The 12,256-nt window shown below is 39.1% G+C and overlaps 1 protein-coding gene across 1 annotated transcript in view; it reads left to right on the forward strand.

The window, feature by feature from the left end:
• LOC103509128 overlaps nt 1–12,256 on the forward strand; it is a gene marked incomplete at its 5' end in the record, with an annotated part of 65,409 nt that overhangs the window by 16,028 nt on the left and 37,125 nt on the right. The window contains 2 exons of the mRNA XM_026823536.1: nt 3,285–3,492; nt 4,905–5,050. Coding sequence (XP_026679337.1) covers nt 3,285–3,492; nt 4,905–5,050 — 354 coding nt within the window. The remainder of the gene's footprint in view (nt 1–3,284; nt 3,493–4,904; nt 5,051–12,256) is intronic.

Raw genomic sequence — 12,256 nt, forward strand, 5'->3', positions numbered from 1 at the left:
TCACCAAGTAGGTACATACAACTTATTAACAAACAAACGGTACAAAAAGTTCCTTTTGTTGAAAGAGAGAAAAAAGATTGAGAAAAAGTTCAAAGGAAGAAAAAAGATAGGAGCTGGAGAGAGAGAGGGAGAGAGAGAGAGGAGAGAGAGAGAGAGAGCGAGAGAGAGAGCGAGAAGGTTACAAACGAAAACATTGGTTACGCTGTTTTAATTTTTATCGTTCTCTCTCTCTCTCTCTCTCTCTCTCTCTCTCTCTCTCTCTCTCTCTCTCTCTCTCTCTCTCTCTCTCTCTCTCTCTTATGTTTGGTGAAACAACTGTAAACCACAAAAAGATGCTGGAGGAAGAGAGAGAGAGAATCAATTTAAATTCAAATAATAAATTTGTTTGAAAACAAAGTGAAGACGGAGAGAGAGAGAGAGGAGGAGAGGGAGAGGAAAAGGGAGGGAGAGAGAGGAAGGGATAAAAAAAAGAGAGAGAGGGAAATATACAAAAGTTTTGCGGTGGACATAAAAGGACCTTTTAATTGAAGTGAGAAAAATAGATATGGAGAGAGAGAAAGGAAGAGAGGAGGAGAAAGAAAAAGACGAGAAGGGAGAAAAGGAAAATAAGGGAGGGGGAGGGGGAGGGGGAGGAAAAGAGAAATAAAAAGATGCTGGAGGAAGAGAGAGAGAGAGAGAATCAATTTAAATTCAAATAATAAATTCGTTTGAAAACAAAGTGAAGACGGAGAGAGAGAGGAAAAGGGAGGGAGAGAGAGAGGAAGGGATAAAAAAAGAGAGAGAGGGAAATATACAAAAGTTTTGCGGTGGACATAAAAGACCTTTTAATTGAAATGAGAAAAATAGATATGGAGAGAGAGAGAAAGGAAGAGAGGAGGAGAAAGAAAAAGACGAGAAGGGAGAAAAGAAAAATAAGGGAGGGGGAGGGGGAGGAAAAGAGAAATAAGGTGAAGAGAATGAGAAAAAAATGGATTTTAAAGGCATCCCCTGAAAATCTATATTTTGTCAAAATAAATTGAATTGTAGGACTCTGGAAAAAGGGCCCATGTACGAGGCCCTAAGGGGCCTCTGATTTGCGACTGTACTCACTCCTCATTCCCAACAGAAAATATTTACCTACCTACCTACCTTTATTAAAAAAATAAAAACTGCCTTTATTTTCCTCTATTAAAACTGCCTTCATAGCTTGTTTTTGAACGTTTTTATCTTCTGTCTGGGACGTTTTTCTCGGCTTTTGATCAAGGGGCCTCTGATTTGCGACTGTACTCACTCCTCATTCCGAACAGAAAATATTTACCTACCTACCTTTATTAAGAAAATAAAAACTACCTTTATTTTCCTCTATTAAAACTGCCTTCATAGCTTGTTTTTGAACGTTTTTATCTTCTGTCTGGGACGTTTTTCTCGGCTTTTGATGTCCGGAACAGAAGAAGGAGAAAAGAATCGAGAAATTTACCTATCTATTTCTATTGTAAGAATAAAAAGACTGCAAACACTGGAAAGGAAAAATTCTTTTTTTTTTTTTTTCACAAAAAAAAAGTTAACAAGTTAGCAGGTACCTATTAAGCTGGAAAGACCTAAAAGAGAGAGGGTAAAGGAGAGCAGAGAGCAGAGAGAGAGAGAAAGAAAGAGAAGAAGAATGAGGAGGAGAGAGAGGAAGAGAGAGAGAGAAGGAGAGCAGAGAGAGAAAGAAAGAGAGAAAGAGAGGTGTATGAAAGATTTTTTTTTTATTTTTTAGGATAACATTTTTTCTTCTTCTGATTTTGAAAGTTTTATCTAAGTCTGAAGGTTTGTAATAGCAGTACCTCTACCTACCTACTTTGATCTGTGTTTTGATATCCTTGGTTTATCAGTGCAAAAAGAGGGAGAGGGAAGGAGGGAGAGGGAAAGAGAGAGAGAGAGAAAGAGAGAGAGAGAGAGAGAGAGAGAGAGAGAGCAAGAAAGAGAGGACCAGAGGTATACCTACTTGTAAGTACCTACCCAGACCTTTCCTTCCCTAATATACCTACGCACGTAGGTAGAAATCTACTTACCTACAAACCTACTTTCACAGAACCAAGGATACCTAGCTTTAGAATGAAAAGTTAGGGAAGAAGAAGAAGAAGATAGAAGAAGGATCAGAAGAAGAAGGAGAAGGAAGAGGAGAAAAGAAGAGAAAGGAGAAGGAAGAGGGGAAGAAGAAGAAAAAGGAGAAGGAAGAGGGGAAGAAGAAGAAAAAGGAGAAGGAAGAGGGGAAGAAGAAGAAGGATCAGAAGAAAAAGGAGAAGAAGAAGAAAAAGGAGAAGGAAGAGGGGAAGAAGAAGAAGGAGAAGGAAGAGGGGAAGAAGAAGAAGGAGAAGGAAGAGGGGAAGAAGAAGAAGGAGAAGGAAGAGGAGAAGAAGAAAAAGGAGAAGGAAGAGGGTAAGAAGAAGGAGAAGGAGAAGGAAGAGGGGAAGAAGAAGAAGAAGAAGGAGAAGGAAGAGGGGAAGAAGAAGAAGGAGAAGGAAGAGGGGAAGAAGAAGGATCAGAAGAAAAAGGAGAAGGAAGAGGGGAAGAAGAAAAAGGAGAAGGAAGAGGGGAAGAAGAAGAAGAAGAAAAAGGAGAAGGAAGAGGAGAAGGAAGAGGGGAAGAAGAAGAAAAAGGAGAAGGAAGAGGGGAAGAAGAAGAAAAAGGAGAAGGAAGAGGGGAAGAAGAAGAAAAAGGAGAAGGAAGAGGGGAAGAAGAAGAAAAAGGAGAAGGAAGAGGGAAAGAAGAAGAAAAAGGAGAAGGAAGAGAAGAAGTAGAGGAAGGAGAAGAGAGGGAAGAAATTAAAAGAGATTAAATTAAAGAGAACAAGCATTATTTTTTATTATCTACCTGCGCTCCTATGTAGGTACGTCTGTACGTTTGTGGTCAAGCGGTTATCCTACTGGAATTACACTCTAGGGACCGAGGGTTCACAACGGTTTTAATAACATGTCTAGGAATGTACTTTAGATTTCACTGATACTGCAGTTATTATTATTATTCTAATTCTAGTCTCTGCTCTCTCCATACTATTCTCTAATAACTACTCCGGGTTGAACTTTATACTACACAGATAAGGTTCGTTCTCGGAACGGCTGTCTTTCTCCTATCCTGTCCTTCTCTCTCTTGGATTTCGGAACGATAAGACTTTCGCTGTTACAGTTCCCTCTATCAAACTTCTAAAAGAAGAGAGAGAGAGAAAACTCGTCAATTTTTTACTTCAGAAATTTGTGGTCACTTACTTTGTTCGATCAACATGACTGATTTTTTTTTTTTTTTTTTTTTTTTTTTTTTTTTTCGAATCGGTATCGGCATGCCGTCCAAACTGGAGACGATGGGGCTCTCCAAGTCTCGTCTGAATGATCGCTACCACTCCATGGAGAGGATACAGGAGTCTGTCATCACCGAAGACACGGATACCAAAGTTATGAAACAGCTGCAGGAAGATGAGGACATTATGGAGAGCGTTAGCCAGCGCGGGGAGAACAGGAAATACAGTCTGACCGGGTAAGAGAGAGGTTCTGGGTTCGAGACTCTTGTAGTTTTACTCTTTTTACCGACAATTTATGGGAACGAACGCGCCTGTACGCACCTACACAAGCCTACACGCGCCTGTCCGGCGCGCCACGAACTTTAATGTTCCCACGACGCGTGGCTCGTCGAACTACGGACGAGACTCGCCGCGCCACGCGCCGTGGGAACAAGGCTTTTGGTGACCGATATAAACTACAGTTTACCTACATCGGTCACCATAGGGTTGAAGTGTATCCAAAACATAGTCTCTCTCTCTCTCTCTCTCTCTCTCTCTCTCTCTCCCTTATGTTTGGTGAAACAACTCTAAACCACAAAAAGATGCTGGAGGAAGAGAGAGAGAGAGAGAATCAATTTAAATTCAAATAATAAATTCGTTTGAAAACAAAGTGAAGACGGAGAGAGAGAGGAAAAGGGAGGGAGAGAGAGAGGAAGGGATAAAAAAAGAGAGAGAGGGAAATATACAAAAGTTTTGCGGTGGACATAAAAGACCTTTTAATTGAAATGAGAAAAATAGATATGGAGAGAGAGAGAAAGGAAGAGAGGAGGAGAAAGAAAAAGACGAGAAGGGAGAAAAGGAAAATAAGGGAGGGGGAGGGGGAGGGGGAGGAAAAGAGAAATAAGGTGAAGAGAATGAGAAAAAAATGGATTTTAAAGGCATCCCCTGAAAATCTATATTTTGTCAAAATAAATTGAATTGTAGGACTCTGGAAAAAGGGCCCATGTACGAGGCCCCAAGGGGCCTCTGATTTGCGACTGTACTCACTCCTCATTCCGAACAGAAAATATTTACCTACCTACCTTTATTAAGAAAATAAAAACTACCTTTATTTTCCTCTATTAAAACTGCCTTCATAGCTTGTTTTTGAACGTTTTTATCTTCTGTCTGGGACGTTTTTCTCGGCTTTTGATGTCCGGAACAGAAGAAGGAGAAAAGAATCGAGAAATTTACCTATCTATTTCTATTGTAGGAATAAAAAGACTGCAAACACTGGAAAGCAAAAATTCTTTCTTTTTTTCACAAAAAAAAAAGTTAACAGGTACCTATTAAGCTGGAACGACATGAAAGAGAGAGGGTAAAGGAGAGCAGAGAGAGAGAAAGAGAAGAAGAATGAGGAGGAGAGAGAGGAAGAGAGAGAGAAGGAGAGAGAGAGGGAGAGAGAGAGGAAGAGAGAGAGAAGGAGAGCAGAGTGAATAAATGGTACACTTACCCTACTTTCATAGTTTTTCTTTGACCTGTTGACCGTCATCTGACTTGTTCAAAGCCGCAGTCTCCAAAATCAAAGTAGCAATAACCTAACCTCCGCAATGAAGCATACCTGAAGAAGAAGAAGTTGACCCTCCTTCTGATTTTCTGAGTCTATTCTTCTCTTATTCTGCTTCCTCAGATTCATCAAGTCGCAGTATGCAGGGAAGCGGGCAGCTCCCGGTAGTCACTCGAGCAAGGCGCAGATAGAAATCCGTCACTCTGATAACAAAAGTGAGGGAGCGAAGAGTTCTGCCATGTCTGATACAAGCGAAGCTCCGTCTTTGGGTAAGTAATAAATTAATAATTTATCTATCATTATTATTTTATTTTCATTTAAAGGCGGTTTGATAGGAGGAGCTAGTGATCGTACCGAAATCGAAGAAGGAAAGGATAGGAGAAAGCCAGCCGTTCCGAGAACGATAGTAATAAAATTGGAGATAACAATTCAAGAAACAGGAGGACTACCACACCTAAGCTACGGATTGCAATATCTAGTTATCTAGGGTCCTTTTTCTGAGTGAGTTAAATTGTTCATCATATAAAAGTCATTCACTCATTTGTTTTTGCGCTTAATCAAACCTATGGATATACCGCAGAGAGCATTTTTAGCTGAATCCTCTTTAGGGATGAGTTCTACAGTTCAGTGAACCACTAGATGAACTAGTTCTAAAAACTCCAGACAACTTAACAAGGTATCTACGTAGTTACCCACTTCACAACAATCAGTTTATAAGTTTATATTATCTACCTCTACTTTGGAACTGTTTTCCACAATCAAGAATAAGCTGGAACGAAAAAAGAAATACTGTCGTAAGATTGAAAAATATTGATATTGTCAACCTAGTAGAGGTACATACCTACTTCATAATCCGTTGTATTTTACTACTAGGTATGATTGTTTAGAAAATTTTGTTGTACCTACATAAAAATGAACAAAAAAAAGCTAGTATTGTTTTATTTAACAATAGTTGAGATTTCCCGAGAGTTCCCTATTCATCCCTATCCATCTATAGATTCTATAGCATTGCATTATGCATTTTTACCATTTTCTCTCTCTCTCTTTCTTTCTCCCTCATTTTTCCCTTTAAATGAAAAAAAAAAAAAAAAAAAAAAAATTTCTCTCGTGTTACCTGCATCCTTCTGTAATCAAAATGGAAAATGCACACACAATATTATTACATACTTATGCAATCAGAAGACTAAGGAAATACACACAGAATATACACACATTTATTAAAAGACTTGTGCAATCAAGATACAGGAAAAGCAAATACACAGATATATGATATAATATTATGTAGTTTTGTCTACAGACAAGTTTATTATTATTTGAAGCATATTGTTAATATCAATATAGGAGACAGGATCTTAGAACAGGGACTTAATAATGAGAATGAGAAATAATAATGAGAATGGTTTATTTTAACGTAACTATAAAAACATCTTCCTTTTGTTCCTATATAAGTACCCCAAATGGTACTTTTCAGGAACGGTTTGAATGATTTATTTCATTAAAATGCTTGCTTTCACTTGCTTGCTGGGATAGAATAAAACAGAATGTACGAGTACGACCCCAATTTTTCGGAGTCTGACGTACAGTAAACGAGAAAAATTAAGCTTGAGGGGGGTGGGGGCCAGGGCCCCCGAGGCCCGGGCTAGGTCTACATTTGGGATTAGGTCTTTAGGGGCAGGTCTACATTAGAGGTTAGGTCTTGGTCAGGTATACGGTCTCGTGTTAACTGTATGTTGGTCGGTTGTTCACTTCTACAGAAAAAGTGTATTTTAACGTAAGCCTGTAGGCCTGGCGCTTAGTATAGATTAAGGTAGGTTTTTTAAGAGTTTTGTGATAGAGGAAACTCTGTAATTACGGAGGTAGTACCGTCCCAAAACTGAATAGAGAAAGACAGGATAGGAGAAAGCCAGCCGTTCTGCGAACGAACCTTAAGCCAGCCTAGTTAGCTTAGAGAGAGCTTCAAAGCTCTTTTTTTCTCATTTTGTTTAAGAATCCTAGACTTGACATTCCCAGACGCGAAAGTTTCATAATGAGGTACCTATTACATTTTTTTTTCTGCTAAACTTCCAAGAACTTTGCCTTGTTGTCTCTCTTCCTCCTTTTTCTTCATTCTTCTCCTTCTTTTCCTTCTTCTTCTTCTCCTCCTCCTCTTTTTTTCCATCCTCCTCTCCTTCTTTTTCCTTCTCTTTTTTAATTCCACTTTTTAAAAGTTAACAAGCTGGGCCCGTCCCTCCGGGAATTTTTTAGCCCCTAGTTTATTCGATCGTGGTTAGAGAAAATCAGTACCTATGTACCTACCTACTTCTCCTCCTCTTTTTTTTTCCATCCTCCTCTCCTTCTTTTTCCTTCTCCTCTTCTTTGACTCCACCTTTTAAAAGTTAAAAATGTTGACATACTTTGTTAGTTGCTTCATTGGAATGGAGGTACCCAAACCCAACTAAAAGAGAAGAAACAGAGAGGTAGAGAGTAGAGACTTACTTATATTTACTTACCTAGTTGATACAACCTAATTGGACATGTGTACCGACTTACTATTTACTAAGTTTTTTCTACTTTTCTACTATTTCTAATACTGATTGCTTGGTAAGAAGATTGTAAAATACAGGTTTCAGAAAAATAAGCATAGAAGTCGAGAAACATTGTTTCCATCTACCCTTAGTGCAGGTATAGGTAATTAAGTATTTCAATTATTGTTGATCAACAAGAACCTACAATACCTGCCGCGGTGGTGTAGTGGTCAAGACGCTCGCCTGGTAAAGAGGAGGGCGTGGGTTCAATCCCAACCGAGGCATGGAATTTTATCCTCAAAATAATTTGCGAATTTGATCACAATAATATTAGTAGCCTACTGCTGGAGTAAAGAGACTTTTCAGGCCTATCCGAAATTCCGAACAGTAAAAATAAGCACTATAATGTATTATTATTATCATCATCACTATCTTGTACGGTGACCGGTGACTTAATCAATTCTAAGTTGAGAAGTCCACCTTCCAATGGAACCAAGGCCTTGGGTTGATAAACGTCTATTCACACCCATAAAGTAGTCAACTTACTCTCACTGTTCTAAGTTACCCCGGTACTCAGCCTATATTTAATTCATACAATATGTCACTGTAGTGAGTCAACATGTCAAATCAGCAGCAAACATCTTAACCAAACGTTTTGTATTGCATCCTTGTCACATTTGTGCACTACATACTAAATTTAAAGTCCCTAGAACATACCGTTCCCGAGATATTATTGAATTACACCGAAAACCGCCAAAAAGCGGCCGAAATGCCGCCAAGCGTTGCACCGATCTTAATCAAAAGTTTCGGGTCGCATCCTTGTCATATTTGACAGCTGCATGCCAAAATTCAAGTCTCTAGCTCTAACCGTTCTCGAGATATTTTGTTTACAGACATACAGACAGACAGACAGACACACGGACCAATGGCTGAAACTTTGTATTTAGGCTCGTGTTTTGGCACTAAAAACTGACCATCGAAAATTTGACCCGATTACATTACTTTCCTTCCTATAGGATAAGGAAAGTAAAAAAGGATTATGTCACTGTAGTGAGTCAACATGTCAAATCACTTTGCTTTCAATATGTGCGTAACACAAAATATACACCGTGTATACTAGAATACAGAGTGTAAAAAAAAGGAAATGTACCTATAGGTATACCTATAGGTACATTTCCTTTTTTTTACACTCGTCACAAACTTGAACAAGTTTGTGACGTAGGTACACGTATACATATATATACCTATGTTATACATATGTATTAGGTATGTACCTGTAGGTGGTACATACTTACCTATGTATTGTATATTGTATAGCTGAGGAAGATTTTTCCATAGGACGAAATTAGAAGTAAAACCTTCACAAGAAAGAAGGAGAGAGAGAGAAAGAGAGGGAGAGAGAAAGAGAGGGAGAGAGAGAGACGGAGAGAGAGAGAGGAAGAGAAAAATAAAGAATGGATGAGAGAGAGAGAGAGAGAAGAAGCCCCGAAAGGATCGAAAAGGGGAGAGGAAAATTTACTCCCAAGCAATATTCTGTCAGGCATAAAAAAGAACGTTTTGGCTTTACAAACTAATTGCTCGTTGAAAGTCTGCCAAGGTTTTTTTTTATAAGGTGTTCCTTTCTAGGTGAAGGAAAAAGCCCGTTCCGTATCCCGCGATCATTCCTCAACGGAACCAATGGGATTATCCCGTCAGAGTGCGCTCAATGATCGATACTTTGATCCCAATGGTGCTAACGGCAACAGCAAACAGGGAGGTGGGCGATCCCGCAGTCTGGACAACTTACTTACCCCGGTAAGTAAAACTAAGCGAATAGCTTGGTGAACTGTAGAACTCACTCAGAAAAAGGGTTCCTACGAAGGCCCAAAAGCCCATTCTGTCCGAAAATTTTTATGTATATTTTCTCCATGGTTTAACACCACTAAATGAAATCGGTGATTAGAACTTCGATCTCATTTGGTTCGGTTAACCATCTCCTGAATGGACATCCTCAGCATGAGACGGAACAACATACTCGTGTACTTTGCCAGAAAACAACAGAGACAATTCCCCCTTTTTAGCCCGTCCTTCCTTTATTATTACGATAGTAATAAAAAAAGGTATAGTGTCTGTCCCCATAGAAGGACTTATCCAAACCTGGTCGACCTATATATCAAATCAAAGGTCTTTCTACCAGGAACACGAAAGTGGTTGTCCAGAGAACCAAAAAACCCAAAAAATTGTTTTTCGGTGATTTAAGCTGCGCCGAGCAAGGGCAATAAAAGGATGGGTGACTTGAAAGGAATAAAGGGAGAACGGGCTCTAGTCTTGATTTTAAATCATTACATGACAGTAAAATCAAATCAATAATAGCCAACCTCCGCAATGAAGTATACCTGGAGAAGAAGTTGACCCTTCTTCTAATCTTCTGATTCTATTCTTCCCTTTTTTTGCTTCCTCAGATTCATCAAGTCGCAGTATGCAGGGAAGCGGGCTGCTCCCGGTAGTCACTCGAGCAAGGCGCAGATAGAAATCCGCCATTCCGATAACAAAAGTGAGGGAGCGAAGAGTTCTGCCATGTCTGATACAAGCGAAGCTCCGTCTTTGGGTAAGTTATAATTTATCTATCAGTAGGTATTATTTTTTATTTTATTTTCATTTAAAGGCGGTTTGATAGGAGGAACTAGTGATCGTACCGAAATCGAAAAAGGAAAGGATAGGAGATAGCCAGCCGTTCCGAGAACGATAGTAATAAAATTGACCAACCTCAGTGGTGCAGTGGTTAGCACGGTGGACATTGAATCTGGAGGTTGGTGGTTCGAGTCCAAGTCATGTCATAAAATTTAGCGTAGTATATTAAGTGGGGAACGACATTTGTGACAAGCATTTATGCTTAACACAATTAAAATTCTAAGCTACGGATTGCAATCTCTAGGGTCCTTTTTCTGAGTGAGTTAATAATTGTTCATCATACAAAAGTCATTCACTCATTTGTTTTTGCGCTTAATCAAACCTATGGATATACCGCAGAGAGCATTTTTAGCTGAATCCTCTTTAGGGATGAGTTCTAGAGTTCAGTGAACCACTCGATGAACTAGTTCTAAAAACTCCAGACAACTTAACAAGGTATCTATGTTAACCCACTTCACTGCAATCAGTTTATCTTTGACCTGCACTGCTGCACTGCACTGCGACCTGCACTGCAAGTTTATATTATCTACCTCTACTTTGGAACTGTTTTCCACAATCAAGAATAAGCTGGAACGAAAAAAGAAATACTGTCGTAAGATTATTACCTACATCCTTCTGTAATCAAAATGGAAAATGCGCACACAATATTATTACATACTTATGCAATCAGGAAGACTAAGGAAATACACACAAAATATACACACATTTATTAAAAGACTTGTGCAATCAAGATACAGGAAAAGCAAATATGTACATAGATAGGTATATGATATATTATTATGTATTGTAGTTATGTCTACAGACAAGTTTATTATTATTTGAAGCATATTGTTAATATCAAATCTTAGAACAGGGACTTGCTTGCTGGGATAGAAAAAAAAAAAAACAGAATGTACAAGTACGACCCCAATTTTTCGGAGTCTGACGTACAGTAAACGAGAAAAATTAAGCTTGAGGGGGGTGGGGGCCAGGGCCCCCTAGGCCCTCCCTGAATACGGCCCTGGCCTAGGGTGAAAACAAATTAATTCCTTTTTAGCAGGATATTATTCTGTAGAATTTGAAACAAATTTACTACTATTTAAATTGAAAGAAGCTCGTATTTAATACGGGGTTTGTAATGCCGGCACTCCGCATACTCCGCTTTTCGGCAACAAAGGACTGAGTTCCGATTTTCGTAATGAAAAACTGGATTCCAGTACTGGAGGTTGCAATACTTGCACAAACACAAGCATATTATGCTGTAGAATTTTAGACACATTATTACTCTTTACCTTGAGTGCTCGCAATAATAGGTAATAATAATAATAATAATAATAATAATAATAATAATAATAATAATAATAATAATAATAATAATAATAATAATAATCGGCCTTATCTAGTAAACGCGGAATGAAAGCCACCACAAAGTTCCGAGTAATCTCGGTCTTTTTTACTCCCTGGTTGCCATTAAAAAGAAAAAGAAAGATGCTAGAAAAATCTAAGGGCTGCTCTATTAAGCCCTAACTCTTTTTACGGACCATTTAGCACTTGAAACTGCAGGCCGTATGCCGAGGGCATCCGCTACTGCAGTGTGAGTTTACAGGGCTCGTTTCGGGAGGGAACGTCCGTTGCCGTAATTACACAAACACCGGGGGCTATGCGAAAGACCGCGTCAAGAAAGACGAGGAGGAGCGCATCGCGGCGAACGTATAGACGCGGATAGATCGCCTGCCTTTTATCGGTTGACGCATTCAGACTGCAGTGTGTAGAAAGTATCTTGCCTTTTTATATTTTAACTTCTAAAGCTAGCCAAATGTCAATAAAAAAGCCTCAAAACTGGAGTCTAAACCTAAAAAGGGTTGAAAAATGTATCCTTAGCTGGTAAATAAGTATTAAAAATGGGTACAACGTTGAGGAGGTAACGTTTACGGGCAATAATACGCTTGTAAGTTCTCGTTTATCGGATTATTAGACAGATTTTAAGAAGTAGTATAATATCACACACACACGTTTAGCGACGTTGGTGGGTCCCCGCGCTTTGAATCCATGCTTTTACCTTCTAACACTCCACGGCTTAGCGGTTTATTACAACTAATGGACGGGAGCCACCACATCACCAGCGTTCCGCGAGCGGACCATTTGTCCTCCCCGCACCCAAGTTAGGGTTCCGGCTCCATACCCTTAAAATAGGAGTTATATTAAACTCTTAAACTGGTGTTATTATTATCATCATCGGAATGACGACCATCATTTCCCTGAAAAGTCAGGATACGCTCGGCGTCATATTTATTCGTGATAATATATAATAAATAATAATAA

The sequence above is a fragment of the Diaphorina citri genome, unplaced genomic scaffold, assembly GCF_000475195.1.
Source record: "Diaphorina citri unplaced genomic scaffold, Diaci psyllid genome assembly version 1.1 scaffold470, whole genome shotgun sequence".
Classification (NCBI taxonomy): Eukaryota; Metazoa; Arthropoda; class Insecta; order Hemiptera; family Psyllidae; genus Diaphorina; species Diaphorina citri.